Below are 26,780 nucleotides of genomic sequence, written 5' to 3'. Positions count from 1 at the left end.
GTGAGGGGAATGGACTGCAGAGTTTGCATTTTATCCCTAAATGCAATTCCTTTTACCAATTAGTTTTCTTTACAAGTACTGAGTAGCTGATTTTAAAAAGCATGTTTTGGGGCAGAGCTGACACTGTTGCAACAGACCAGTGAACTGCTTTGAAGCTTGATTTGAACAGCACATGGCCAGAACCAGCAGGACAAAGGCTTCCCTTTGCTTCTGCTCATTTTTGGGACGCAGGTTGTGGGTACAGCTACACTTCTTTCATGGCAGTTACAGAGCAAGAGGAAGCACGTGGGCATCTGCATGGCACCATTTTGTTGTGGTTGCATTTCTGGGCAAGCTAGTGAAGGGGTGGCTCATTCCTGCCTCCACACAGGTGCAGTGCCAAGTGCAGACCCTGTGGTCTGAAAAAGCAATATTTCCATCTTTCAGTACCCACTAGCAGAGCTCAGGTACTGTGCGTTAGGAGGGACTACTTCTTTCTGAGTTTTAGACTTCACGGTCTCAGTTATATCACTCATTTTTCCCTCACAGATAATTGTTTGCCGGAATTTTGCAAAAATCCAGATGTCGGCACGGCAGTGTCAACCTCCTGAATGTCCCCAGGCAAGATGAACACTGGCCAAAGGGACCTTTTGATCTGACCCAGGAGAGAACTGCTTGTATTTTCAAGGCTGCTTCCCATTCCTCCTGTCTGAAGCCACGTGTGTAAGAGTTGCAGATGATCCCTTCCACTGTGCGGACAGCCAGAGCTAATCTCAGCCTACACAGGTCAGAATAACACTCACTGGTGAGAAACTCTTGGGAGGGCAGAAGTCAGTGCCTAAGACCAGGGAGCATTCTGCAAAACATAGAACACTTCATAATCTGCTGTAACTTCTACTTTTTTTTCCCGCATCACCTTTCCCATTCCGTTTGTCACTTATTACAGCTATTTAATTGCTTCCTGTTTATCTAATAAGAGCCTTGAAATTCTTCCTGCTGCCGCAAGGACCTCTTATCTCTCATTTATTCTGAAAGTTTGCTTCAGATCTTGAGAAACATCCCTTCTCAGGATGTACTTGGACACCTTCACAGCTTTTACCTTCTAAGACGTAAGTAATCTTCTTAGTTGTGCTGAACTTGAATTTTCTGCCATGTATGTTCAATTTATCCATTTATCCATATACCAGTAATTTCTACAACCTGTGATCTTCCACCTCTTCTGCTTTTCTGTGGTGTTTCACAGCTGAATGTCTCCAAGATGACAGACTTCGTTAAGACTAAGACATGTTCACATGTGTATTTCTGCATGTGAAGGCAGCTGCAGAGACCATGCTGGAAAGAAATGAGTTGATAGGAGTTGTGCTGATGGAGGCTTGGGCCAGAAGAGCTAATGTGAGCTCTCCCAGGGTGGCAGCAAAGGAGTCCAGAAGACACTGTAACCAAAATCAAATATCTCACTATTTTCAGAGATTTCCATTTTGCTTTGCACTTTTCTCTTTGTTCATTAATATACATTAATATACATTAATATAGTTAATATATATTGTTAATATTCAAAATAGCACTAGAGGCACTTTCAGAAATCCCCTATCAGGGCTAATTTTTTACTTCTTGATGTGCTGTTATACATATGGAATGGGAGTTTTATACCTGAATAACACAGAATAAAAACATTTAGGAAGATATTTTTTTAGAAGGAGGCTAAATATCTGTCCTGGGGTACTGGAGTCATGGCTAACTGTATGCTCTGATTAGCTCCTGCTTCTGCTGAAACAGACACTTCATTTCAGTGCTCGGTTTGGTCCTGGACATTAAGTTGATTTACAGGAGACCAAAACTTGGTGTATGTTATGGTGAATTTGAGTCAGTGGGATCAGCTGGACTATGGCTTCTGAGGGGCAAATACCTCCCGTATACCCAAATTATGAAAGTAGTTAGGATCCAAGTTAATTTCTAATTTTGCTGTTATAAAAATTGGTTTGTTACTGTTGTTCCCATCTCTGAGGAAAACAAATGGATAAATAGGGATATCTGCATAAGGCAGAACCCCTCTGCCATGATCACTATTGTCTTTATTAAACATCTGCCTTCTAGGGATATCAGAAGCACCAGCTTCATCAAACTGTAATGTGCTTGACATTGCCCAGATGTGCTAATAAATTGTTTCCTGCAGCTTTGTCATGTTAAGATTGTGTCTAAGGCTCAAACATGGGGCCACAAAACTGACAAAGGAGAGTATTCAAGGCTGCCCCAGTGCTGAACGAGTCTCCTCATCAAATGTAGAATATGAAGGTGAGCCAAAGCTGCCCCAGAATGATGGTATTCCAAAACTGGCAGTAAAGTGGTTGAGTGCAGAAAATCCTCTAGCACAAGGGCTTTTTGCTTTTCAAATCTGAAAAGATAAGAGTAAGGGATAGTATAAAACCTTGTTCCTAGAGGGGCTTTGGAGAATCCCCTTTTTGGTGGGTTGATTTCCCTAGACCAGCCGTACTTTGCTCAGGGGCTTTGCTCTGGGCTGCAGCGCGCTGTGCCAAGCCTGCCTAATTCTTAACTCTGGATTTCATCACTCTGTGTGTGTGTAAAAATGTCACTGTCCTTTTAGCTAATTTCTTTTAAAATAACTTGTAAGAGTTCCATTTACTCACCCTGTATTTCTATGGATGGCACGAAAACCCTAATCACCCAATTAGAATGTGTAATGATATTGTAAAAATCCCTATTAAACGAAGCAAAGGAATATTTAAAAAAGCTTTTAATAGTAGTGACTAGACATGATAGTAGAAGAAGGAGGATAGATACATGGGGTTTATTACATGCAGATATGGTACTTTCTAAATTGAACTTCAAAGGACTATGACCAGTTTATTAATTTAATTCACTATACAAAAAATTATCAGAATATAATGAATAAATTAAAATGTTATCTATACAGTATGTTATCTGTCTAATTCTCAGGCTGGAATTAAAAAGAACACAAAGAATTACAAGAATTTAGGCACTCATTTTCATGTTTGCATAACGTTTAAAATATGTCTAGACCCTTTGTTAAAGTGTATTATAAATCAGATTTAGATAGTGGAAGATAAAAATCTCTTTGCTTTTATTTGGAAGAATACATGGATTCAGCAATGTTTTCAGAAATATGTTCCTGGATTTGGCAACTTGCTTGATTTCTTCTCTGAATCTATCATTTATTTATAAGCTACTGGGGAGCAAGAGGTGAGTAAATGAAACCTTTCAGATCCATTTGCTTACCTATACTCCAGGATAAGTTCTGCCACATATTGACCTTGGGAAAGTGTTCTCCTTTTACCACTTTCTATATTGTTTTGTCTTAAACCATTCCAAGTTTATCAGCATGCCTATTATTAACAAGCACTCCCTGCTCTGCCCTCCTCTCTCTCCGCAGTGTCAGCAGCAGAAGAGGCCATGTGGTACCTCAGTGCAGAGCCCTCAGCTGCCTGAAAATCAACCACCTGGTGTGGGGGGGGCATTAATTTTTGGGGGAATCCATTCCCTGAGTGGTTCCTGGGGCTGGCACAGCAGCCTGCTGCTGGTTCAGGGGGAGGACAGAGCATGCAGCCATACGGGGGCTGCAGCGGCCCACACCGGGCCTGGCCTCTCTCCCTGGGGAGTTTGGCCATTTGAAGGAAAGCACGGTGCTGGTTTAATTTTAATTCACAAGGAATGATTTTTCTTTCAAAAGGAAATTTTTTTTTTTTTTTTTTACTTTGGAAAGCATGAATAGATAATCCCTGCAAATATAGGAAAACAAATCAGAGAAGGTATTTAGTGCCCCCAGGGTAGAGAAGGTATTTAATGCCCCCAGGCTAGACAGCACCAGCTCTGGTGATCAGACAGTCCTGTGATGGACTTGGTTCCTGAATATGATGTAACAGTTCTACAATGTTGGTTTTAATCATTGCACTGGTTATTACTTTTCTTAAATGAGTATCACAAGGGAACTGTCATTTGAAGGAGTACAAAATTAGACTAGGATGTGAAGCAAAAAAAGGAGCCATAAACCTGTCTTTTATTACAAATTTCCTTCCTGACATTCTTTTCAGTACACCAAATAGATTAAAAATATTTTAAGGTTTTCCTTTTATCTACTGGTTGCACCACCTAATGAACTCTTACTCTAAAATACAGATACATGACTTCACCTGAATGAAGACAGACAAAAATATACTTAATGAAGGAGCATACTGGAGCATCAAGGATCATAACTTAGGAATCAGGGCTTCCAGCAAGAAATAAAGTATAAGTTAGCTTTTAAATATATTTTGGACACAGTAAAGTATGTCTTGTCTTTGAGTTATTCTTGGAAGATGTATGATACAAAACTGTGCTCATTTACTCAATATGAAAGCTGCTCAGCTGGACAGGAAGCTAGATGCAGCCTGAGCTGTTTGTCATTACTGGGACCAATGTTCTTGTTGACATCAAACACAGATGATGAATCACAGCAGCTGAATTCTCTATTTGAAAAGACAGATGACCTTTGGACACCACTGCACCACAGAAGGCCCTGCTAGGTCACTGGCTATCACTTTCCAAGGCCGATCTTTAATCCTCAGTGTGAAAGGTGAAAAAAAAACACAAGAACAATGCTGTGGAATCATCCTGATTCTAGTAAACAATAAAAAAGTACATTTAGACACCATCACCCCAAACTGAACTTGGTTAAGTGAGAGAAAATGTCCATCCCTGTACAATATTTGGAACTGCAGAATTTGATGAACCCTCTGAGGGCAGGAGAAGGTCCGCGTGGTTGCCATGCCTTGGAGCACACTGGCAAAGGGTCTGGCTGTGGCAATGGTTGGGCACTACAACACTGCTTGTTTGAGAGTCCAAAATGATGAAGAATCTAGAGGGAGCCAGAAACAGGAACATCTCTGTCATGCAGTAAATAAACAGTGAGAAGTTACCCAAGAAGTACGTATCACTGCTGAGAAGTTTTCTTCACTCTGATAAAGCTGGCTGTTTGCAGCTGAGGATCTCTTTCTGTTCCTTGAAGGACCATGTCCTTTGCCTCCTAATCTGTTTTCTCCTGAAGAATGTCCAGAATATACTCCCTTCTCCTCTTCTTGATGATCTTTTCTGTCTGCTGTTCCTCTAGTACCAAGGAGAGGACATGGGTTATTCTGTTTTACTGGTTTTCTATGTTTCCTCCTCTTGTTCTCACTAGCAATTGAGAAATAGTGTGTTAAATTCTCATAGAATCTAAGGTTCTTCTACAGCAAATAGCTATCTATGAACTGGAGGAACCAGGGGAAAAGGTGGCTCTAAGGCAATACGGATTTTGTTTCATTTAATTGGGGTGGAGGAATGAAGGCTTAGTGTCAGCTCCTTTGGGATGCTTGGAGCACGACATGCAATTATGAGAGCCTTGTTTTGTGAACTCAGGAAGCTGGAATTATCAGGGGCTTTCCTTAGGACTGTATAACCCACAGATATTTTTTCTGAAAGACATTTTTCTTAACAGGGACTCTGTCAAGTGAAGCTTTCACCAGAAAAATTACCTTGCAGGGAATCTGTCTTGTGAATTGCTCCCCAGGGACCTTTTTCCCTGGGTATCCATACTTATTTATATTGTGTATCACTTTTTATAAATCTTAGAGATACATCAATTCTGGATGATTGTCACTGCAAGAGGAATTTCAGAAATAATGTAAATACTTTAGCAAATAATGCGGGATTACTTACTTGCTACATTAAACCAAATCAGACTGAAAGTCCTGCCCATTTAATCACATTTTATAAAGGAGAAATATAAAATACAAATTCTGGAAAATCCTGTACAAGTAAATTAAGTCCTGCTAGAGTACCTTGAGATTGGTGAATTTTTCTTATATAAACTCAGAAAAAAGCACGGGAATTAGTCCTGAATCGCCTACTTATTTTCACCAATTAGATAAAGAGTTTAGGTACTTAATTTCAAGCTTGAGCTTAGCTGATGTGAATGGATATTAGGCTCAAAATCTGTTGTTTTAAAATTTGATCTTTAAAGTCTCAGTAAGATAAATAATCAAGAGTTATAAACTTTGAATAAAGTTAGTTGCAATATTGCTCGTGTTTTGGCATCAATTCATTACTGATGCAAGCAGACATATCTCGTAATAATCCATATTTGCATACAGACCAACAACAATAATAATGAATGTGGTAGGTCAGTGATGTACTAGGACCTCTTAGTGCCATTAAATTTTGAAGCCACTGTGCAATTCTGGCCAGCAGCTTTGCAGGGATGAATCACAGGTCCTCTTCTCTGTGCCAGACTGACTCCTTCCTGCTCAGATCTCAATCTGCTTCTGACACTCCTCTTGTGTGTCCAGCCTAATGGTCCCAGTCCACTGCTTTCCTCTTCATGTGATTTTTCTTACTCACCAGTCTCTGACTCACCTCCTTGCCTCCAGCTTTGGTATGTCAAAAATGCATGTCTAGAATAGACTGCTCGGCCTTTGGAGAGCACTCCTTCCACCCAGCACTTCACAATATTTGTCCAATGTCCTATCCTTTCATCACCCGTGGAAGAGCTGTGTGTTTTAAGAGGTTCTTCAAGAGGCAGTGGGATCCCAGTGGGACTGTTGTGGAGCAGTATGGGTCAGACAGGGCTCAGGCAGTGGCTGAAATGGACTCTGGATAGCTCAGGTTACAAGGGATGAAATGAACTAAGACGTCATTACAACTAACGCAGATGCTCTCTGCTGTGACTTGTTTCTTGCTAGTCTATATGAAAAGCACTTCATTAAAATAACTTGTGTTGTCACCTGGCTTATAGGTCAGCCACCCCGAGTTTTCACAGCACTATCCTGACAAGACTGTTACAAGTACCATAATTAATTGGTATGCCTGCAGTCAGTCACAAATTTAATACAATAACCTGGGCTTTTCTCCTCCTAATTTTGCAGGAGGTCTCACCTTTTAGCATTTACTCCATGCTTTATTTAAAAAAATACTGAGGGAACTGTCACATCTTGTTTTTCACAAAGGTCCAGGCTCTTCAAATCTGGCAGCACCTTCTTTCCAGTGTGACTTTTCCTCCATGTAGCTAAAACCCTCATCTCACAGATTGGCTGCCACAAGCTCCTATCCCTCAGTTTTGATAAAGGTTCTTTATCCTGTTTTCCAAAACCTGGTTTATAGGTCATCTTTCCAGCTTATCATCCCAAGTATTTCTTTCCTGCTTTGTTTCTTTCTGCTGCCTCTCTATCTTCTGCTGTATTAAACACCCCCACCTTTTATTTCCTTTTAAAACTTCCAATTACATAAATCCATGAACTACTTAAGTTCTGCTGTGGCACCAACTCCTACCTCTAATTAGTGTCGTCAGCTCCTCTTCAGTTGAATTTTCTTTAGAATGTCTTTATACATTCGCCCTAACTCCTGGAAGCAGGGCTTTAAACAAGCACAAAGCCTCTCTTTCATCTTCCTCAAAACCTCATTTTTCTTGGGAAATATACTCCATAGTGGCCAATTTTCTGTGCCTTGTGCTTCTGACTCATTTTGCAGATGATGGGTACTACCGTTCTCCAACTATCACATGTACTCTGACAGTCCTCCATTGTAAATTTTGACTGCAACACTTTTGTGACAGAGATCATATCTGCATTATCTGCATAGACATCACTTCTATAAGACCCCTTATCACTATATAAGGCCCCTAAACAGCAACCAGAGCCTATACTGCGACTGCATTGTAAGAAAGACCTGGATTCAGCAATCTGGAGCACTGGTTTGTGCTGACTCTGTGAAGACCAAAGATACTGCAAGTGAGTAGTGAAGGAGAGTACTCCGTTGTGGTTTTGTGGTACTTAATTTTGTGCAGTGCTTTGTTACCACAGGGATAGGAACTAAAAAAACCTTCAAGATACAGTTTCCGAAACCTTCTCTCAGCGAAGAGTGGCATGTGGGCTGAACTGTTTTTAACTCGTTTAGGTGCTGATTTTGGGATAGAGCTGAGTGGAAAGAACAAGCGTTGTTTGAACACATGCCTGAAGTCCATCTAGATTTTCACATTGAGAAGTTAGGTCTCCATTTTGGCAAAGCAGCCTTTCATATATAACTCTTGCAAAGGTTTTGTATTATTTTGAGGGGAGAATTTCTCTCTCTTTGTGGAGGTAACATTCCCATTATACTCTGTCCTACAGACTAGAACAATCCAAAAAAAAAAACCAGAGAGAGATGAATAAATAGAGTCCATCCAATATGCTGCTTACCTAATATGTCTTGTCTAAATGCTAGTCATTGCAAATGATTAAACTAGATGAGATGTGGGGAAATAATCCAAAACCAAACCAATAAGAAGCTGGAGAGATCTTAGAAATAAAGTAGGGTTTATATTTTAACCTTGTTTTCATGCGATATCAGCACATGGGTATATAATTTTACAGGTAACACTTGAATATTCACATCCAGAATCAACTGGGTTTGAGCGTCCATGTTTTCAATATCATGGTTTACCTACAAGAGGATCCTTGCCCATGAGAAATTTCCCTTGGCTGTGTATGTTAAGTCTCATATTTTCCCAACCCGAGTCAGTTGGGCTTCACATGCACCCAGGCACAGACCTTCGAGCTGCACAAACAGTGCTACAGTGCTGGTGATAGCCAAGGGTTTTGCTGCAAAGAACAGTTGTGATGTTACAGTAAACACCCTTAATTAAATATTTATGATGAAATGTCACGATTCACACATGCTTTTTGCATGTATCTAAATGGATCAACCTCAGTCCTCCTGATGCTTCATTTTGCACCATTATGAGGGGGTTTTTTGAACATTTCAGGGACTTCAAAACATTGGGGTCTGATGTCACAATGGTTGAGGCCATTAGATTTCAAATACCATGTTCTCTTTTACTAGACTTTTGTCAAGATGGCACAAGAAAATGAGCTCATTAAAAGGTTTTTCCACTTATTTCACAGAAACAACATTCAGCATCAATGCTGTGTTGCTAGGTAGCCAGGTGATCCCAAACTGGAAAGCATCTCAGCTCATATATTCCTGCAAATCTAACATGTTATACTTGCCCAGCAGAATCTCTGAGATTACACAATTTATAGTGCAGCATACATTGTAAAAGCTTTAGTTTTATAAATTATACTTATGTTACTTATTAGTTTGAAATATGTAGGTTTCTGATGTATTTTCACTCCTGATTTTTTTTTTTTCTCTCCACTCTGTATCAGTAGTGTGATTCCCTCCATCTGTGTGGGCAAGGTATGGCTGGGATGGAGTTAATTGTCTTCACGGTGGCTGGCATGGTGCTATGTTTTACATTTGTGACCAAAACAATGCTGACAACACACTAATGTTTTAGCTACTGGAGGGCAGTGTTTGTACAGCATCAAGGCCACCTCTGTTTCTCATCCTGTCCCCACAGTGAATAGATTGGAGGTGTACAAGAGGTTGAGAGGGGACACAACCAGGCAGATGACCCAAATTATCCAAAGAGATACTCCATGTCCCGTAATGGCAAGCTCAGAAACACAACGGAGAGGAGCAGGGTGTAGGTAGGTTAGCCGTTGTTTGCTCAGGAACAGGCTGGGCATTGCTGTACCTGTGGGAGGTGGTGACTGATCGCCTTTGCATCACTTGTTTATCCTTTTATTTCTTTTTCTGCTTCTCCTTTGCTTGTAAAATTATCAACTCATAAGACTTCTTGCATCTGCTCTTCCTTTTCTCTTCAGTTCTTAAGGTGGGGCAGAGGGGGTGGGGGGTGAGCAAGTGGCTGTGCAGTGCTCAGTTGCCCACCAGGGTTAACCTGCAACTCGGTGTCATGGCCAAACCAGAAAGAGCTCATACTTCCTTAGCAATGGAAGTGTACTCACTTATGCCATGAGGAAGATGCCTGACAGGGACAGGAACTACAAGCGTCAAAGTTAAAAATGCTAAGTTCCATCTGCAGCCATGCCACCTCTAATGCGATGGCATAAAGAATGAAACATAAAACAAGTAATCCACATGTTAGTTCATGAAAAAAAAATGGCCATGAGAGGTTACTGGAGAAGTAAAACCATGGATGATTCAGCGGGCCATCTCTAAGCAGCAGCTGGCCACAAGGTACTAGGAAAACCAGGCTCTCCCCATTGCACCTTTGGAATGACGTTTGTGTGAGCCCTAACTCATCCCTCCCTACCCCATGGAGCAGGGTCTGGCAACGGCAGCCAGGCTGGAGAGACAACATCTGAGCCTGTTTGTCCTTCTATCATCAGCAGGGATGCACAGAATATCAACAGGGGAAATTTCCACAGGTTAATAAATGCTGGGATTTAATAACACTTACCAATAAGGCAATAAATGATACGTCAGCTCTGAGAGCTTTTGGAGGGTAAAGTTATGATGTGGACGTAGATTACGCAGGTACTATTCTCCTGTTGTTGTTGCAGTTTAATTTTTGTCACTAACACATTTTGCTAGTAGAGCTTAAAGGTCATGTCCCTAAGGATACGGCACCGTTTGTGTTAGCAGAGCTTGGCTTTCTCTTTGGATAACAGTCATCTTGGAGTGAGTATTACTAGAGGACAAGTGAAAGTGAGATTGTGGGGAGAGGGAGAGGAGGGGGAGTGTAACATCCATCTTCATCACTGGAGGGTCACAAAAGGACTGCTGTGTTAACAAGCAACACAGCTCCTAGCACTCAGGTCCCAGACGCCGCAGCAGAGAGAGATCTTTTCAAGGTGAGCAGACTGGCCTAACAGAGAACATCTCTAGCCAGGGAGATTTATGAAAATCTACTTTATACTGGCAGCAGAAGGGCTGGCAAGACAGTCATACTGACTATTTCATCCCCCCAGACAGCCTTGAGGCGAGGGCTTACTCTGCCCACCTAACGCTCCAAAGCAACGGCATTAACTACCTCTTCCACAAACACACACTGCTTGTTTATGTGCTCCTAAGGTTTCTGAGATTCAAACACTTGGCCCAAGAATGTAACCTAAGTAGGTACACTGCTTTTCAAGAGCCCCTGAGGAGAAATGCTTGGGGGGGTCGGCAAACCAACACAGAGGTTGAGAGAGAGCTCAGACCATATAAAATCACTTTGTAAAATCAACAGCAAATGCCCTGAGATCTGGAAAGGGCACAGCTCTGCATTACGCTCTGAGCCACCATCTGCACCACACATCACGGATTTATTTTTTGTTGTCTCATCTTACCCTGCAAGTAATGAATAGGGCAACCGTGGCTGCTCCATCTGCAGCAAGGAGACTGCTGGCACACCCCGTGCTCCAGGCCCATGACCGCATTGCTTATAGCCTCAAACAATATGTTATTTTACACAATAATGAACAAACTGCCAGCCCTGCTGTCTCCCCTTCTTCAGAAATAAACCCAACCCATACCTCAGCGCAAAACATTTGAATGATTAGGCTCGCTGGCTCGCGAGATGTGTGGAGACAAATGCTTCCTGTTGTCCAACTTGCCAAGTGATATCTTGGCAAATATTTTTCCTGCACTTGATAATCCTTACATTTGCAGAGTGATTCAGCATGACGCAGTGGCAGAGGTCAGGATTTGTAGTGAATTCTTACCAAAGCCAGGTAAGGAGATGCTGGAATCATGAAGTAACTGCAAGCAGGTTTTTATTTAGGGTATATCTTTGGGGAGCTGATGTGAGAAAGGACGCTGTACATCAAGTGCCTGGCTTTTTATAATGCAGGTGCCCCATCAAATGCAAACATGCTCTAACTTTGTACAGGCTTGTGGAAGAAGGCAGCAAACAGCAATATTATTTAGCATTTTTTTCATGTCAATTTTCTCAGGCCACAAATTGCAAGACTTAAACATAAAAACAGAGCTGAAAGCCTGCCCCTACAAGGAAGCAAAACATCATCCTTAGAATAGCTGCTATCTCTGTGGTTTGCTAATTGCGCATTTCTGCTTTACTGGTTTCCTGAGATGGCTGATGGAAATACAGAAAAGAAAAATAAGAACCGCCAGCTTATGAGCTTGATCAAAGCTACAAAAGTGATTCCACATTCCTGAATTCAATTAATTTTCAACACCAGTACCCTTGGAAACAGAAGAGGTTTGGGTGGGGGAGAGAACAAAGAAGGACTTTAACAGAAATATTTCTGTCAACTAAAGGCCACTGAGGGAAGAATAAAACAAACTGCAGTGTGCAGTCTGAGGATCTGTGCACAGCTTCAAGCTCATCCTTCCTCTGCTGGAGAAAGTCTGTGTGGCATCTCTGCAGATTGAGGTTGTACAATTTTCAGAAGACGAGGCCTGGGTTTCTCTCACTGGCACCACACTGATGTCTAATTTAGGCAAAATTTTCATTGATTTAAAAGACACTGACATATTCTCGTAGATCACTCCCAAGCAGCTGCAAAGCCAGATGCCTGTCAGAAACTCTAGGTTGCCTGTGCTTCTGTCAAAGACAGCTGAACACACTGTGGTAGCCTCGCAGAAGCTTGTCCTCCACAAGTGACAAAGTCATAGTTTATCTAGAAATAGGGGCAAAATGGGAATATTGGTCCACATTCACTAGGTTCTAGTATCTAGGCTAATTCACCAGGTAAGACACCATCTATCAGTTAAGCACAGTTCATTATGGGTTCCTTAGAAGCTCTCAGAAACTATACACCTAATTGCCAAAAGCAAGTGGCAGACTGAATTATAGTGGTGTTGGTACAAGTCTCAGCTGGGCAGCAGGGCTGCCCAGTGTGAATGGCATGTATGGAAAGCGCGAAGGGCTCAGATGCTAAACTTAGTCTCAGCTCCTGGACCAGAATATTTTATTTATGATGATGGCATTTTCCCCTCCACTCAGAGCAGAAATATTCACCAACAGTAATGTCACATTTAAACAAAGGTGAAACTATCAACTTTTATTAAGGACTAATGTCATTTTTTGCAATGACTGAATAAAATATCCTTAAGTGCTTGTGCCCTCCCTTCTTTTCTCTGTTTCTTTGTAATTTTTATCTCTCCTCTCTTTCCCTGCATTGCTATTTACAACCTTTCAGTTTCCACCTTCTTGCAATTTCCTTCCATAACATGACATAGATAACATTAAAAGTGCCATTTTAGCTCCTGTTTCCAAGATGCTAACAGGGTCAACAGTATTCACACTTCTGAAAGCCTTTTTATCAAACTGTCTGCAGATTCAGGGGTTGTGTATAAGATATTTCACCAGGGTGATTGTATTGCTATAGAGCAGCACAATTCCCCATTATTTTGTATGCCACAAGAGATACAAGTATAAACACTTATAGTAGATTATAGTAGAAAATAGATAAACTTCCACCTTGAGATGCTACATATTTGCCACCTCTGCTGCATTTTAATAGAAAGGTCTGATCCCAGAGCTTAGAGTTACAGATGGCTTAAAACCAACCCACCTAAACACTTGTCTAGACAAATGTGCTTCTAAAATTGAGTTAACAACTCTTAGCTTGGACACCATCTAATCCCGGTAAATTGTGTTAGTTAGCCTCATTAAAACCCAGGTTCATTTTAATCAGATAACATGCATTTAAACACATTTAAACCATGCAAACCTGGGCTTTAAAATGTGTTAACTAACGTGTATTGTTCTTGAAAAGTACCTATTTTAAATTTTAGACTAGACATGGCCATCCATCTTGATGGGTTAAACTGATTTATTTTTCAATAATGTTGGTTCAATTGAGTTAACAAGATCAAAAGCTCCCAACACTCATTAAGCTGCAGACTAGCGCACTTGAAGGCATATTATCTGGCCGTGCTTTGAGACATAAATGGAGAGGAGCCCAAGTTTCAACTTGAAGGGCTGGGTGTACACTCACGGCAAGGGGCCCTTTTCCTACCAGCCTCACCACGGCTGCTGGGGTAGCATCCCAGCCAACACCCACCCAGAAATCAGGCCGGGAGGGCGGCTTCTTCCGCCGCCAAACCTACACAACTTGCACCGGCCTTTAAAAGCCGCGCTCCGCAGGGAGCAGCGGATCCCTCGCCCAGGAGCGGAGCCCTTGGCGTCCTCGGCGCGCCCCGACGCGGTGACTTCTGCCGGCTCGGGGGATAAGGCAGCGCGTCCCCAGAAGACCGCAATGCAATGGCTTGGGGTGCCGACACCCCCGATGCACATGATGTATTTGTTCCCCAACCAAACGCTACCACAAACATCTTCCATGCTGCCCCCGCCTTAAGGGCTCCCGGCGGGGACTGCCACATCGCTCCCCCGCTCGGGACGCGCCCGGAGAAAGCCCGCATCCCTCGGCCCGCCCGGCCCAGCTCTCCCCACCTTCCCCCCTCACGCCGCCGCCGCCGCTTCCTCTCCCTCCAGCCTCACCCCGGTAACCGCCCGTCCCGCCGCCCGGGGAAGGGCGGGGCGGCCGCGGCTGCGGCGCGGGGCGGGCGGGGGCGCCGCGGGGCTGGCGGGGACTCGGCTCCGGCGGCTGCCAGCGCGGGCAGGGCCGGCCGCCTCCCCCCGGCCACGACAGGGGCTCCCAGGCCCGCCCAGGCTCCGCCTCCTCCTTTCTCTCAGCGCACCCTCCCTCCCTGGCTCGCTCGCTCCCTCCCTCCGCCGGTGCCCGCAGCCCCTCGCCGGACTTTCCTTTCACTCCTCCGTCTCTCCTCGGCGCTGCTTTCCCCCCTTGCCCTCCCCGCCGCGTCTGCCTCTGCTGGGGCAGCCCGGGGAAAGGAGGCGGAACGGGACGGAGCGATGAGCCGGGCGGTGGCGGCGGGGAGCCGAGCGGCAGCAGCAGCAGCCGCCGCCGCGGCTTAGAGCTCCTTTCTCGGGCGGGACCAGCGCTGTCCCGCTGCGCCCGGCGGCTCCCCGGGACAATTGGGGAGTCCCGGAGCCGGAGAGGGGGTTGTCTCCCCCGGAGCCAGGGGAGCGGGGGTGGCGGCTGGCGAGCGGGCGGGCGTCGCCCCCCCATGTGTGACATGATTGACTCGCACTCCGCCGAGAAGATCAGCAGGATGAAAAAGTTGCGGAGAACTTTATCGGAGAGCTTCGGCCGAATAGGTGAGTCCTGCACCCGCAGGGGGACCCCGACGGCGCTGCCTGGAGCCCCCGGGGGCGTCCCGGCTGCGGAGGGCAGGGGGGTCGGTTCGTTGCCGGGCAGAGCCGTGCCCGCCGGCGGCGGAGCAGGGGCGAGGGTGCCCGGCGAGGAGTGAGGGGTTCGCTCGGTTGCGAGGGCTGTAGGTTGAGCGCTGCAAGGCTGGAAACACCCGAAACAACGCTGTTCCAGAAAAACGTTTCTTGGGAAAAAATCTCGGGAAAATTACAGCTCTTTCCCGGCAGTGCTGCGTGGGTCTGTAGTGGAGTTAGCCCGAAATAGGCTAGAAAAAAAACAAACTATAAATGAGAGTTGGCTAGGATGCCTCCATTGCCGAAGACAAACCTTGCCAAAACCAAATCCTTATTTTCATTTTGTTGCAGGTCTGATAATTTATTTTTTGTTCGGTCTGCACGTTGTTTTAAGTTGAGGCATGAGATGCTGAAGCAGATAGCGGCGGCCCAGTGATTTAGGAGGCCAGACAAAAGAAGTCTGTCATCTGCTGCAAAGTCTTGTCGTTCTTTCACTGACATGAAGCATCCTGAGGTAGCGTTATCTGAACGCTGCTGCTGAGCGTGTTATCTCTTGCTATCACCATGCCACTTCTGGTTTTGGCACCAGTTTATTTTGCAGTCGCATTTATTACTGAGAACAATGCCAAAGAGTTCTGGTCTGCTCAGACTGGTGTATAGCTTGCTCTTTGGCACACTGCTTGGCTTAATTCACTGTATTAATTCCCACTGACAGCATCAACATGCAGTGGAGCAGGGAGAGAAGGTACCTTGCAGGAGGTGTGAGGTGTCCCCGGGACTGGGGGGCAGAGCAGCTGGAGGCAGTGCCAGAAAGCCGGTCAGCAGCTGGGATGGGTCAGCAGTCCCAGCAGCCCCTGTCCTTGCAGACCCTCCATAAGGACCCTTGTGCAACCCAGTGGGGTCGTCCCACTGGGACATTTTCCCTTACAGCCAGTCTGGCTGGCAGACATGGGTCAACTTTCAGAGCTGCTTTGTCCCAGTGAGAGGATGTGAAGTGTCTGTGCTGTGGCCACGAGCTGTAGTGTGTGGTTGTCCCTCTGAACCCCTACCAAGGAGGTGCACTAAAGTATGTGGCATTATAGTTTTTCATGTGTTTTATATGCATTCACTGTACTACTTTTAGCTTTTAAGGACTGCAAACTTTAAGCATAGGATAGCATTTGAAATCAGGTATGTTTTATTGTCATACTGTAAGATGAAAAATACTGAGAAAAGCTCATTCGTATTGGTAAACCAGAGAGTTTCAAGGGTAAATGCCAAGTTTCAATTGTGAAGTGAATGGCAAGTTGTAAATCTCTTTGTCCCAATATGAAAATAGCTTTCACCTATCATCAGTCTTACACTTGTAAAATGCATTTAACTTTCTTTGATTAGGAAAAAAAAAAAGGCAGTCAGGTGTTTGGTCTGTCACGTGTCTGTGTGCGAGTTTATAGATACAGAGAGACGCTCTTATAGAGAACTGTGGAAAGGTTTCACTAATGGCAGAAGTCATTAAAAAAGAAAATATTTTGAATGAGGATGCTGCTTTATTGTGACAGTGATAGTCCCATTAATGCCTTTTAGGGAGCAGAGCACCTCTGGCTGGTAATTTCTGTATGTTTTAGTTGGCTCTGTTGTGTGATCACCTCTTTTGGTCATTTTTCACAAATTAAACAACCTTGTAGTTTCCTTGGGAGCTTTGGCCTGATTTTGGAGACATGGATGTCTTCCAACTCCTTGAGTTCTTTGTGTGTTCAGCAGTATGGGAGTGTGGTTGGGTGCCTGGTTTATTAGTTTGTTTGTGGTGGTTGTTTTGTGATTAAAACCTCAGCTGTTACTAGCAAGACTGTTCGATCTTCAGATGCTCATCACTGTAGTGACTGCACTTTCAGCAAAAACCCTCTAATTTATCAGTATGAGGTTTGAACATAGTCCACTCCCTGATACCCAGAGCCACAGATAAACCCAAGCAAAGTAAGCCTGTGTTTAAAAAAATTCTTGACTTGCATACCAGGAAATCGTCAGTTAAAACACATGCTGTACTTAACTCTTAGTTTGAAATGAAGGAGAGAAAACCAAAACCTCATTAGAAAAAGTCTTTCTGAGTATTTGTCACTCTGATTTTACAGCTCTTTTTTTTTTTTTTTTTGAAGAGCTCGTTCCTTCGTGAGATTTGCAAATGACTGATTTAATACGTGTCTAATCTGGAATTTTATCACTCATCTGTTCAGTTGTGATTTATTATAAATAATGGTGATGATCTTTTAACTTTTCCTGTTCTGCTGCAATTTGTGTGTTTTCATAGGTTTAAGTGCACAATATAGCAACATGAGCATACCCATATAAGTGATACAAGAGTAACATGGTGTTGGAGTCAAAAAATTAGGACTTCCGACTCTCCCATGCCACAGTAGGGAACACCTGATGGCCATTCTTGGCATGGTGCAACACTGCTGAGCCTCCCGCTCTGTTGGCAGCATCCCAGCTGCCAAATACAATTCTTCCAATACTATGAGACCATTTTGATGCCAAAGTTTATGTTAGCCTGTTGGATGGGAGTGATGGAAATGTATCCTACTTGTCATTGGCAGTGTTTGTTGTTTTTGTTTTTGTTTTTTTTTTTTTTTGCTAGGGCTTGCAAGTTAATACTCAATAAACTACCTTCAGGACCACCTTCTCCCCACAAACTAATCCTCTATTGGAGAAGCTACAGTGTGCCACAGTATGTTAAGTAATGTTTGAAGCTATTTCCCCAGCATCTTTAGATAAAAGAGGAGGTAGCCTTAAAACCAGATTAGTCATCCCTGGGGCACAGTGAAGGGCCATTATTTGGTACCAACAGTAGCCCCAAGATTTGGCCCATCTCCTTAACTGTGAACTGATGCTTTCCAGCCACCACATATGGAGACTGGCAGAGGGTGAAGAACTGGCTGTATTATACATACATACTGCAAAATGATGATCCAGCCTGCAACTGTTAGAGTACCTAGTGCTAAGAATGTTTGTTTTGCTCAGCTGAAAAATGTGATGTGTGAAATTGTTCATCTCTGAGCCTTCAGACTGAGCTTTGTGCAAGTCTGGTAAAGGACGATATGGCACTGTGGTGTGTCAGAGGAAATTCATATGGCCTATAGTGACAAACTGGAGTTAATATTCCAAAATATGATGGCTTTTTACTGCAGAAATTGCACACTCACAGTTCGAGAATAATAAACTATCTTTGCAGCTAAGGCACCCTTTCTCCTGACAGAATTTTTCTGGTGTTTCAAACTTAAAACTTCTCTTAAAACTTTGGTCATTGTAAAGAACTTACACTACTAAGAATCTGAAAATTTTATGGAATTTTTTAAATTGATAAGTTTCTGGCAGCATATCCATTTTTATACAAACATCCAAATTAGTTTAAAAATTCTGATCTCCTTGCTTGCATACTGTGTTATTCATATGAATGAATGTACCATACTGTATGTTAACCAACTTCCAGAGATTCAGTTGACTCATTGTTTATTTTCACATTTAAACTTTTATTAGATTTGGTTCGTAGTTTTATGCTTTGATAATTATGTAATTAAAATTAATAATGAGTAATTTTATAAAATTACCATCATATTTTAGTTATGTAAAGAGTTCTTGGCTATGCATTTGTTGAATCATACAGTAACAAAACCATATTGAGAACTCTTCAGCTCAATCCATTTAATTCCAGTTTTCTTATGCAGTATCTTTAGTCAAAAACTAACACCAGAATAGGAAGAAAGGAAGGAAGAAAGAAAGAAAGAGAGGGAAAACATTGCTGAGATTGCTCACAGTGCACCAAGAGCAGTCTGTGGCCCTTCTGAGCATCCCTGGGCTTTGTTACCAGCTCCTCACTAAGACAAAGGTCATCTCCAGTAATTGCCTCTAATGTACACTCACATAGCTCACATACCTGAGATAATGAGAAGTTCATTTGTAAACAGTTTATTTTTAAGTTCAGCAAAGGTTTTTTTAGAGGTTTAAAAAGAAAAGGATTGAATCAATGACAAACAAACAAAACAAGCAAACACCCCAAACCAAACCAAACAAAACACCAAAAACGTTTTTAAGACATAGCTGTATAAAATACGCTGGTTTGATGATTTCTTTCGAAAATGCTTTGTAGTGAATTGGTTGTGAGTGGAATTATTATTAAACAGAATCTGATTAAATGAGTGGCCACAACTCTCATATTCTTTTTGGAGAGTGTTAAAAATTTAGTCAAAGGTAGAAGTTAAGACAAGCCAAAACTGCACAGTGAATCACAGATTCCTGTTTTCTCTTGTTCTGTTACATTGTAAATTTTGTTTGGCTATTCCTGGAATGTTTTGGTCATGTGAAAGTCTTGTGTTTTGGTAAGGGAGGAAAGTTTGTCAGCGTAACCTAGGTGTGTTATATACTAATTTAAAGCTTGTATGTCGTGTGACCTGAAAGGTAAATGAAAAGATCAGAGGCATGTTCTCAAGTGTTCCACGTCAGGGTTTTTTTGTTTTGTTTCATTACTGAGCATGAAATCTAAATAAGTAATTGTAAAACAGTAATCTTCAAAGATTTGAGGGAAGATACGTTTGACATCCCGAAGCAATGGGAATTGGCAAGCAAAGGGAGGCTGGACCATGCCTGCTGTACTGCACAGGAGATCTGTGATTTGTGCCTTGCTGCACATGGTAGAGGTTGTGAAGATGCAGCACTTTCTGCACAGGTGTCCTTGTCCTGCCTCTGTTATGCCTCTGATACAGCTTCCACCATTTTAGGGTGATTTTTTTTTTTTTTTTAAGTTGATAATGCTGTTGCTTCTGAACTTCAGAACTATTCATGTCTTAATTTTCTTACTTTACCAGATCACATGATTTCTGCACTGTTTTCCTCTTTCCTGTTTGTTGATTAATTGCTGGTTAACAGTGTCTCTTCTGCTTTCATGCAAGTCATATTGTAAAAAAAACCCAAAACCAAAACCAAACATGCTACAGTCTTTCATAAAGATTTAGTACTTGACAACATGAACAAATGGTTGCGTGTTTATTATACTTTCACTTTTTGAAGTTGTCAGGTTCTCCATAAAGTGTTTTCACTCTCACTAGGAATTAAAAAAAAAAAAACAACAACCCCAACCTTGCAAACTCTTATTTTCTTTAACCTGAGAGAATAGTGTTTTTCATAAATATGTAAAAATACTTTCTTGGAAACATGCTGTGCAGCCCTACATTCCATTTACAGATTCAGATTTTGAGTATAAAATTGTTATTCATACCAGCCTGTTCTTTATAACAGGAAAATGCTGCTCTGTTTTTCTCTTTTCTGATGTTAGTTACTTTGTGCTCATTGAAATGCAATACAGATAACTATTTCTTTTTTTTTTTTTTTTTTTTTTATTTTAAAGCCTTGAAAAAAGAAGATAGCAGCTTTGACGAGGTAGGTTAAATATCTTTGTTCCTTGCATACTCCAGGTGTGCCTTAGTATTTCTCACTAGTGCTAAAAGAAACCCATAGATAGTGTTAAAATGTCCATATGTGTTAATACATGCATACTGCTTGAACATATTTTCATTTTCCAAATAACTACCAGATGAATTTGTTGGTTAAAGGCTCTGAATGGAATGCTTAGGTTTTTCTGGAATATAATAAAACTGAATGTTATATGAAAAGTGGTCATTTAAAAACATCCCATGCAGAGAAATGTTGCATGCAGAGAAAATACTTTATAGAACTTTGCCCATGGTAGTTCTCGTAATTGTAGGCCTGTACTGTAACAGACAGTGAAAGAACATCACTCTTGAGAGGACACCTTATATAAAGTGCTGCTGCATTGACGTCTTGCTGAATATGTCAGCTGAGATTGATGCTTCTTATGAAATAAAAGAAAAAAACCACCACTACAAAACCAGCAGGTAGCTGGTTTGGTAAAACTGACACTTGGTTATTCAGTGTAATTAGCTTGTCCTGACCTATCTGCAATATGATATGTGTGTTAATTTGTAAAATACACTGCTCAGGATTTGTGCTTGCTCTTACTTCTGGTGGGCTTTGAGAGGTTCAGGTTGGTGCAGGTTGTCCTGCAGTGCCAGTTGATGCAGGAAGGAGTGTATGTCTTGGTGTGATGGCTTTGTCACTCTGCAATCAGTCCTTGCCTTGTGCTTCCCTCTGCCACCATTACTGGAAGCAAATGGTAATATTTTCATGTGTTGATGTTATGCTTCTGGCATTTCTGTGTTTTCTTCTTCCTTGCATGCTGTAAGCTTAAATTCTTGGCTGATTACAGTGAGATAGCTGCTGTGTAATGCCAGATTCTAGAATAAATAAATGATGATGTAATGCCCTTGATTTTGGGTCAAATCAGACTTCATCTCTTTTTAAACAGATCACACTGAGTTGCATACTCCTCTGCTCAAATTCAGTAATAGCAATGCAGATGTTTTGTGCTTTTCTAACATGTGTTGCAGAGAGCTGTAACTCAGCTCAACCCCTCTGAGGTCTGCAGTGAAGGTCCTGGGGTAAGACTCTGTTTTCAGGAACTCTTGTCGTATCACTTGGTGGTCCCAACTATTGTAGGTCTCTTACAACACAGGTAGAACTTGATTCCTCCCACAAAGTTACACACATGTGGATATGTGATTGTTAGACTCTGAATCCTTGTTTTACAAATCTGGCCTATTTTTGTCCAGTGCTTTCTTCTGCTTGCGGCAGTGGTATATCTGTGCTATAACCCACCCAGTAAGTATCTTGTATTAAATTTGCTACAGGATTCAAAAAGATCTATTAAAAAGTGCTGTCGTAATGAAGATGGCAATTTTTCTGTCCCCTCCCTTTCCCAGGATTGTTTATCTATAGGTCGTCTGTGTTTTCTTTAAACCTGGCTTTCAATTTGAACGGGAGGCAACTTGAGCAAATTTTTGTTTAAATTCAGGGAGTTTGGGGGAAAAAGAATCTTTCAAATATGTTTTGAATGGAATCTGACAGATTGTTGATGTGAGCTTCTGCAGAGACAGTAAGAGAAGGCTAGTGGGAAGAGTACACAAAATAATTTTCTTCTATCTCCTGTAAATAGGGAAGAACTTGAAGTGACATTAGTATCAATCGTTTCCATAGTTTTAGGTGATGTTTCATAGAAGAAAGGTGTGCTGAGATTTTTTTATTGTCCTTGTTATCTCTTTGAACTCCGCACAACGGTACTTGGCGATTATGTAGCCTAAAGTGTGAATCACAGAATGGGCAGTACCGCGTGCTACTTAATTATTTTCAAGCATCCTTCAAATTAGAATATAAAACAATCTTTAGTAACAATACTGTACCTGATTGTAATGACACATGCTTCTAAAGGAGACAACATCTGCGAGCAGAGGAGTGGGCGCATTTGTTGGTCTCAGAAGACTATCCTGAAAAACATTACTAAGACCATACCATGATATAAAAGGAAAACAGTCTAGACCTCTAGGTAGTGTATGTAGTATTGATTGACAGTAAGTGGGAATATCAGATGAGAGGGAGAGAAAGGAGGTAGTTGTCCAAGCACTGTTTTACTGCAATGTTGTAGATCTACTACCAGGAAAAATGATAATAGCCAACTATTGAAACAGAAATTACATTGAACAAGCAGCATGCTCTCCCTGTCCAGTTAGTGAAAAAATACTCTTTCTCCTGTCACAGTGCTGAAGGAGGCTATGTATCTCCTCCCAGTGTGTGTTTCCCCATTTCTGGAGGGAGGTTGGCCTGTGAAGCAGAGCTTTAACAAGGAGGAATGAACTTGTGGGGAAGGACTCTGTGCTCCTGACACCTCAGTAGAGAAGAAGTTGTGTTTTAACCTTTCAAGTTGTACCCAGAACACCAGCAGGAGAAGCTGGCCAGGAAGGACCTGAAATGTCCGAAGTGGGGAGGGAAAGTGGGATGAAGAGGAAGATGACCCTTCTGAAGCTGCAGGGTTTGGGTTTGCAGCCAAGTCAGTTGTCAGGTTAACCTGTGCATTGTAGGTGCTACATGAGGTGCTTACTTGTTTGTCCCTTAGGAACCAAGAGGAAAAATTAAGCTGTTTAGTGGATCTCATTCTACCTGCTTTAACTTGCATGCAGTAGCTGAGCAATGTACAGCACTGCAGGAGGACCCTCCAGGAAATGAGGACCAAAAGAATCATGAACAATGAAGCCTGTGAATAAGCTGCATGTCGGAAAATACTTTTAGTTTTTCTAGAAGTGCTTCAGGGATCTTAGTGGTGTGTTTAGTCTTGCTCATAAGCTCAGAACACAATAGCATGAAGGAGTAATGTAGGATTTGTCACTTTTTTGTCCTGTTATGTTGCTTTGATTAAATTTTGAATGAAAAAACTTTTATGTAGATGCTGCTGGCCTTTACTTCAGTCCGTGAGAACACTTGAATGAATCCATTTAAATCCACTGGTAGCCTATTTGCCTTCCTAAGACCTTATGACAACTTCTAGAGACTCATGTGAATAAAGGAGTAGGATACAGACCGCTTTTTGAATAGTCTTTCATTCAAAGCAGCAAAGTAATAGTAGTGTGGGGTTTTTTTTAACTTTAGCCTTTTCCTTTTTGTCATACCGGTCACATTGTGGGAACTGGAACATGGGCCCACTCCAGTACTTACTGAAATCAGCAGGAAGATTCTCAGTGTTTTCAATGGTTTGTGGCTTGGTTTCTTCTATCATGAAATATTATTGCGGGGGGGAGGATAGGCTCTTCTTGGCTGTTTTCAAAGCTTTTTGAGTGGGAGAGAGTAAGGCATCTCTGTGTACCCCGAGATATTGTTACCCACTCTCTGAAGAAGGCAAACTGCAAAAAAAAAGAACATAAAAGAGTTCCCTTCTTTTTCAAAGCAACCTAAATTTCACTCTCTGAGGATAGCTTCTGGCACAGAAAGCATCCGCTTCGTTCTTTTAGGCAAAGCACTGATTATCTACTCTGGATACAAAGACAGAAGACAAACACCTCAGAGCTCCATGCAAAGAGCTATCTATAAACAAACATTTGGCCCTGGAGTGAATGTTTTATTTGTGCTCCAATAGTTTGTCAAAGTTTAGATTAATAACTTCCAACTATGCAGTATTGCTTTGATGTCTTCGGACTGTTAGTGTAAGAAGTGTCCACTCTGTCTTATAATGATGGAACTACTTTATTTTTCACTTGAATGTGATCGAGGCCAATAACATGTGGCTGAATTGCAGCATGTTTGTTGGAATGACAGCCAATGTTGATGTTGACACTAACCTCATTGCAAGGCTGGTAACCTGTTCCTTTGGTTAGCTGCTTGCTGTTATGATTTCTTTCTAAATAAATCTAAATATTGTTAGTCTCAAGCTGTTGATTCTTGTCCTTCTGTCCTTAGTGGCTTCTCTAAGCACTTGAATCATGGTTTAAGACCTTCAGTCATATGTATGCGTACTAGATAGATTAACATCAGTGTCATAATGAAATCGAAACAAAATAATCTTAAGACTCAAAATCAATGTGAATTGCTGTGATTATTGCTTCTTATATGGTGAGTTGCATTGCTGTTGTTTAGCTCAATTTTAGTGTTAATTTTGTCCAATATCAAGAGCATCTTTTTTTAAGGCCACCTTCCTTGGGAAATTTGGATATCGTGACTGTGTCTTCTGCATACATAATATGGTCTGACTCCACCCAATAACTTTGAAGCTGGCTGACACTAGATGCATAGATGTTTGGTGAAAAAGCATGTGAGCTGGCTGAGGGGTGGAGATAAAAATGTCCTCTGATGGAAAAGCTGGAATGCAAGTTCTGGTGAATATAGGAGAGTATGGAAGTGTTATGAATACTCTGACCTCAGCAAAATCGTTAATACTCATCTGCTTCTTACTATGTTTAGAGCTTCCAACTCAGAGGAAGCCAAATTTTATTTATTTCACTCATGGAACAATTCCTGCATGTTTGAAGTGGAAGTGTGTGAACAGGTAGGGAGTTTTTGCCCAGTTACTTCTTAATTCTGTAATGTGCTTGCTCTCACCCTCTCTCCCTCTCAAAACAACAACAGCAAAAACCCACGAAAAACCACCCCAAACCACCCCAAACCACCCCAAACCAAACCAAACCAAACCAAACCAAACCAAACCAAACCAAACCAAACCAAACCAAACCAAACCAAACCAAACCAAACCAAACCAAACCCACTACTGCCTCTGTGGGATGTTGCCGTGAAAAATGCCTTGGTTTAAAGGACACTTACCTCTGAACCAGAACTCTGTGTAGAGAACATTTTGAATTTGAAGAGTTAAAGGGAGGGGTGTAATTGGAAATAAGTAGAGCTCTGTAAAGAATGGACAAGAGGAATTTGAATGCCATAATGCAAGAGGCACACAATACACTAAATATTTTTTTTTTTTTTTTTTTTAGTTTTACTTACAGTAAGTAGCTTGAGAAAGAAGTACATGCAGGAAGTGTAGATATGGAACTATACCTTCTTCTCCTGCAGGAGAGAATCTGGATTGTGGGAGATGGAGGAGAGAGAAATCTAGCCCTCTTGAGACTCAGTGTTACGTTTCATAGGATCTTGGAATAAACATTGATTATTTCCCTCCTGAGAGACTTAAAAGGTGGGGCTGGTATGTTACAGACTTAGGGAAGATAGAAGGGGTTTTGGAAGACTGCTTGTTGTCCCTCCTTCTTGGATGCAGTAATTCTTTATTGATCAAGGTACAGTAAAATCATTACAAGCCATGGCTGAGCTGTCTGCTTCTTGATGACTTTTTTTGTATGTCAGAAGCAGGAGACTGGTGACTATGGAACTTTATGTTCTGATGTGTGCTATGCTGTGATGGAGAAGTTCTAGAGAAGTGGTTATGGGTAATGTTTATAAATGACCTGAATACCTTTTGGGTGGGGGTGTCACCAGTGCTGAGAATTTGGGTTTGGCTTAGGGTGTATGATGACTTTGATGCAGTTCTCATCTGCTTAATGCTAGGACAAGAAGGTAGTGTGTGGTTATCAGTTGTGACAGGCTGATGGGAAAGAGATGCAGGAAGTAATGCTAGAAAATAATAAAAAAAAAAAAATTGGAAAATGAACATGAAGTATAGGTGTCAAAGCAGTTTCTAAATAACACCAGGGAACTGGGTCAGAAAGTCCACATCTGGTGGTTTAAGTTACCGTGACAAATGTGTACAAAGGTACTTCAAGTGTCTTGAGAAATGGGTCTGTTCAGATGTATGTCAGAAACCAAATAAGAGGAAACAATTCTAGGCAGAAGATAACTCAGTATTGGAAGTTGATGCTTATGAAGTGTTACTTGACACATGACGCAGGCAAAATTTTTTTGGGAGGCAAGAGGAGGTAAAAGCTCAATAATAAAATCTGGTGCCTGCTGTGGGAGGCCCACCTTCATTTATGCAGTTCTTGGATTCATGAGGTCTTTGTGTGTCAGATAGAGATTTTTCCAGTCTGCCACCTTTGGGAGAGAAGATGGGTGAGGATGAGGTTGTCTCAGGAGCCTTCCTATTACAAAGGTGATTTCCCAGCAGATGGTGTGGTGGGTTTGTGTTCCTCCCTCTCCTAACTCCACTTCTTCATCCCCCCAGTACTGTTCACTTACACTACTGAGGATCTGGTGTCGTTCAGTGGTTCCCTAGTAGCAGAAGGCTTAGACGTTGTCTTGCCCAGCAAATCTACTGGTCTCTGCTGCCGTGTCTTTGAGGCCATTCCAACAAACTATGAATCTGAATTATGCTGCTAGTTCTTAGGACTGGAGTGTGATGCTGGTGCATATGCATTTGTAACAGAATAGTGCCAGCACTTCAGGTCTTATAAAGCCATTCTCAGCTGCT

The 26,780-nt window shown here is 42.1% G+C and overlaps 1 protein-coding gene across 2 annotated transcripts in view; it reads left to right on the top strand.

Moving 5' to 3' along the window:
- The first annotated feature begins 14,503 nt into the window (after positions 1–14,503).
- The window catches only part of CDK14 (cyclin dependent kinase 14), a 320,901-nt gene continuing 308,624 nt past the window's right edge, over positions 14,504–26,780 (top strand). For both annotated transcript variants that reach the window (XM_082044834.1, XM_082044833.1), the window contains exons 1-2: positions 14,504–14,935; positions 20,376–20,407. In XM_082044834.1, coding sequence (XP_081900960.1) covers positions 14,845–14,935; positions 20,376–20,407 — 123 coding nt within the window. In that variant the 5' untranslated portion in view covers positions 14,504–14,844. The remainder of the gene's footprint in view (positions 14,936–20,375; positions 20,408–26,780) is intronic.

The sequence above is a fragment of the Streptopelia decaocto genome, assembly GCF_964273445.1.
Source record: "Streptopelia decaocto genome assembly, chromosome: 2".
In the NCBI taxonomy this organism is placed as follows: domain Eukaryota; kingdom Metazoa; phylum Chordata; class Aves; order Columbiformes; family Columbidae; genus Streptopelia; species Streptopelia decaocto.
This window is presented reverse-complemented; position numbering and strand designations above follow the sequence as displayed.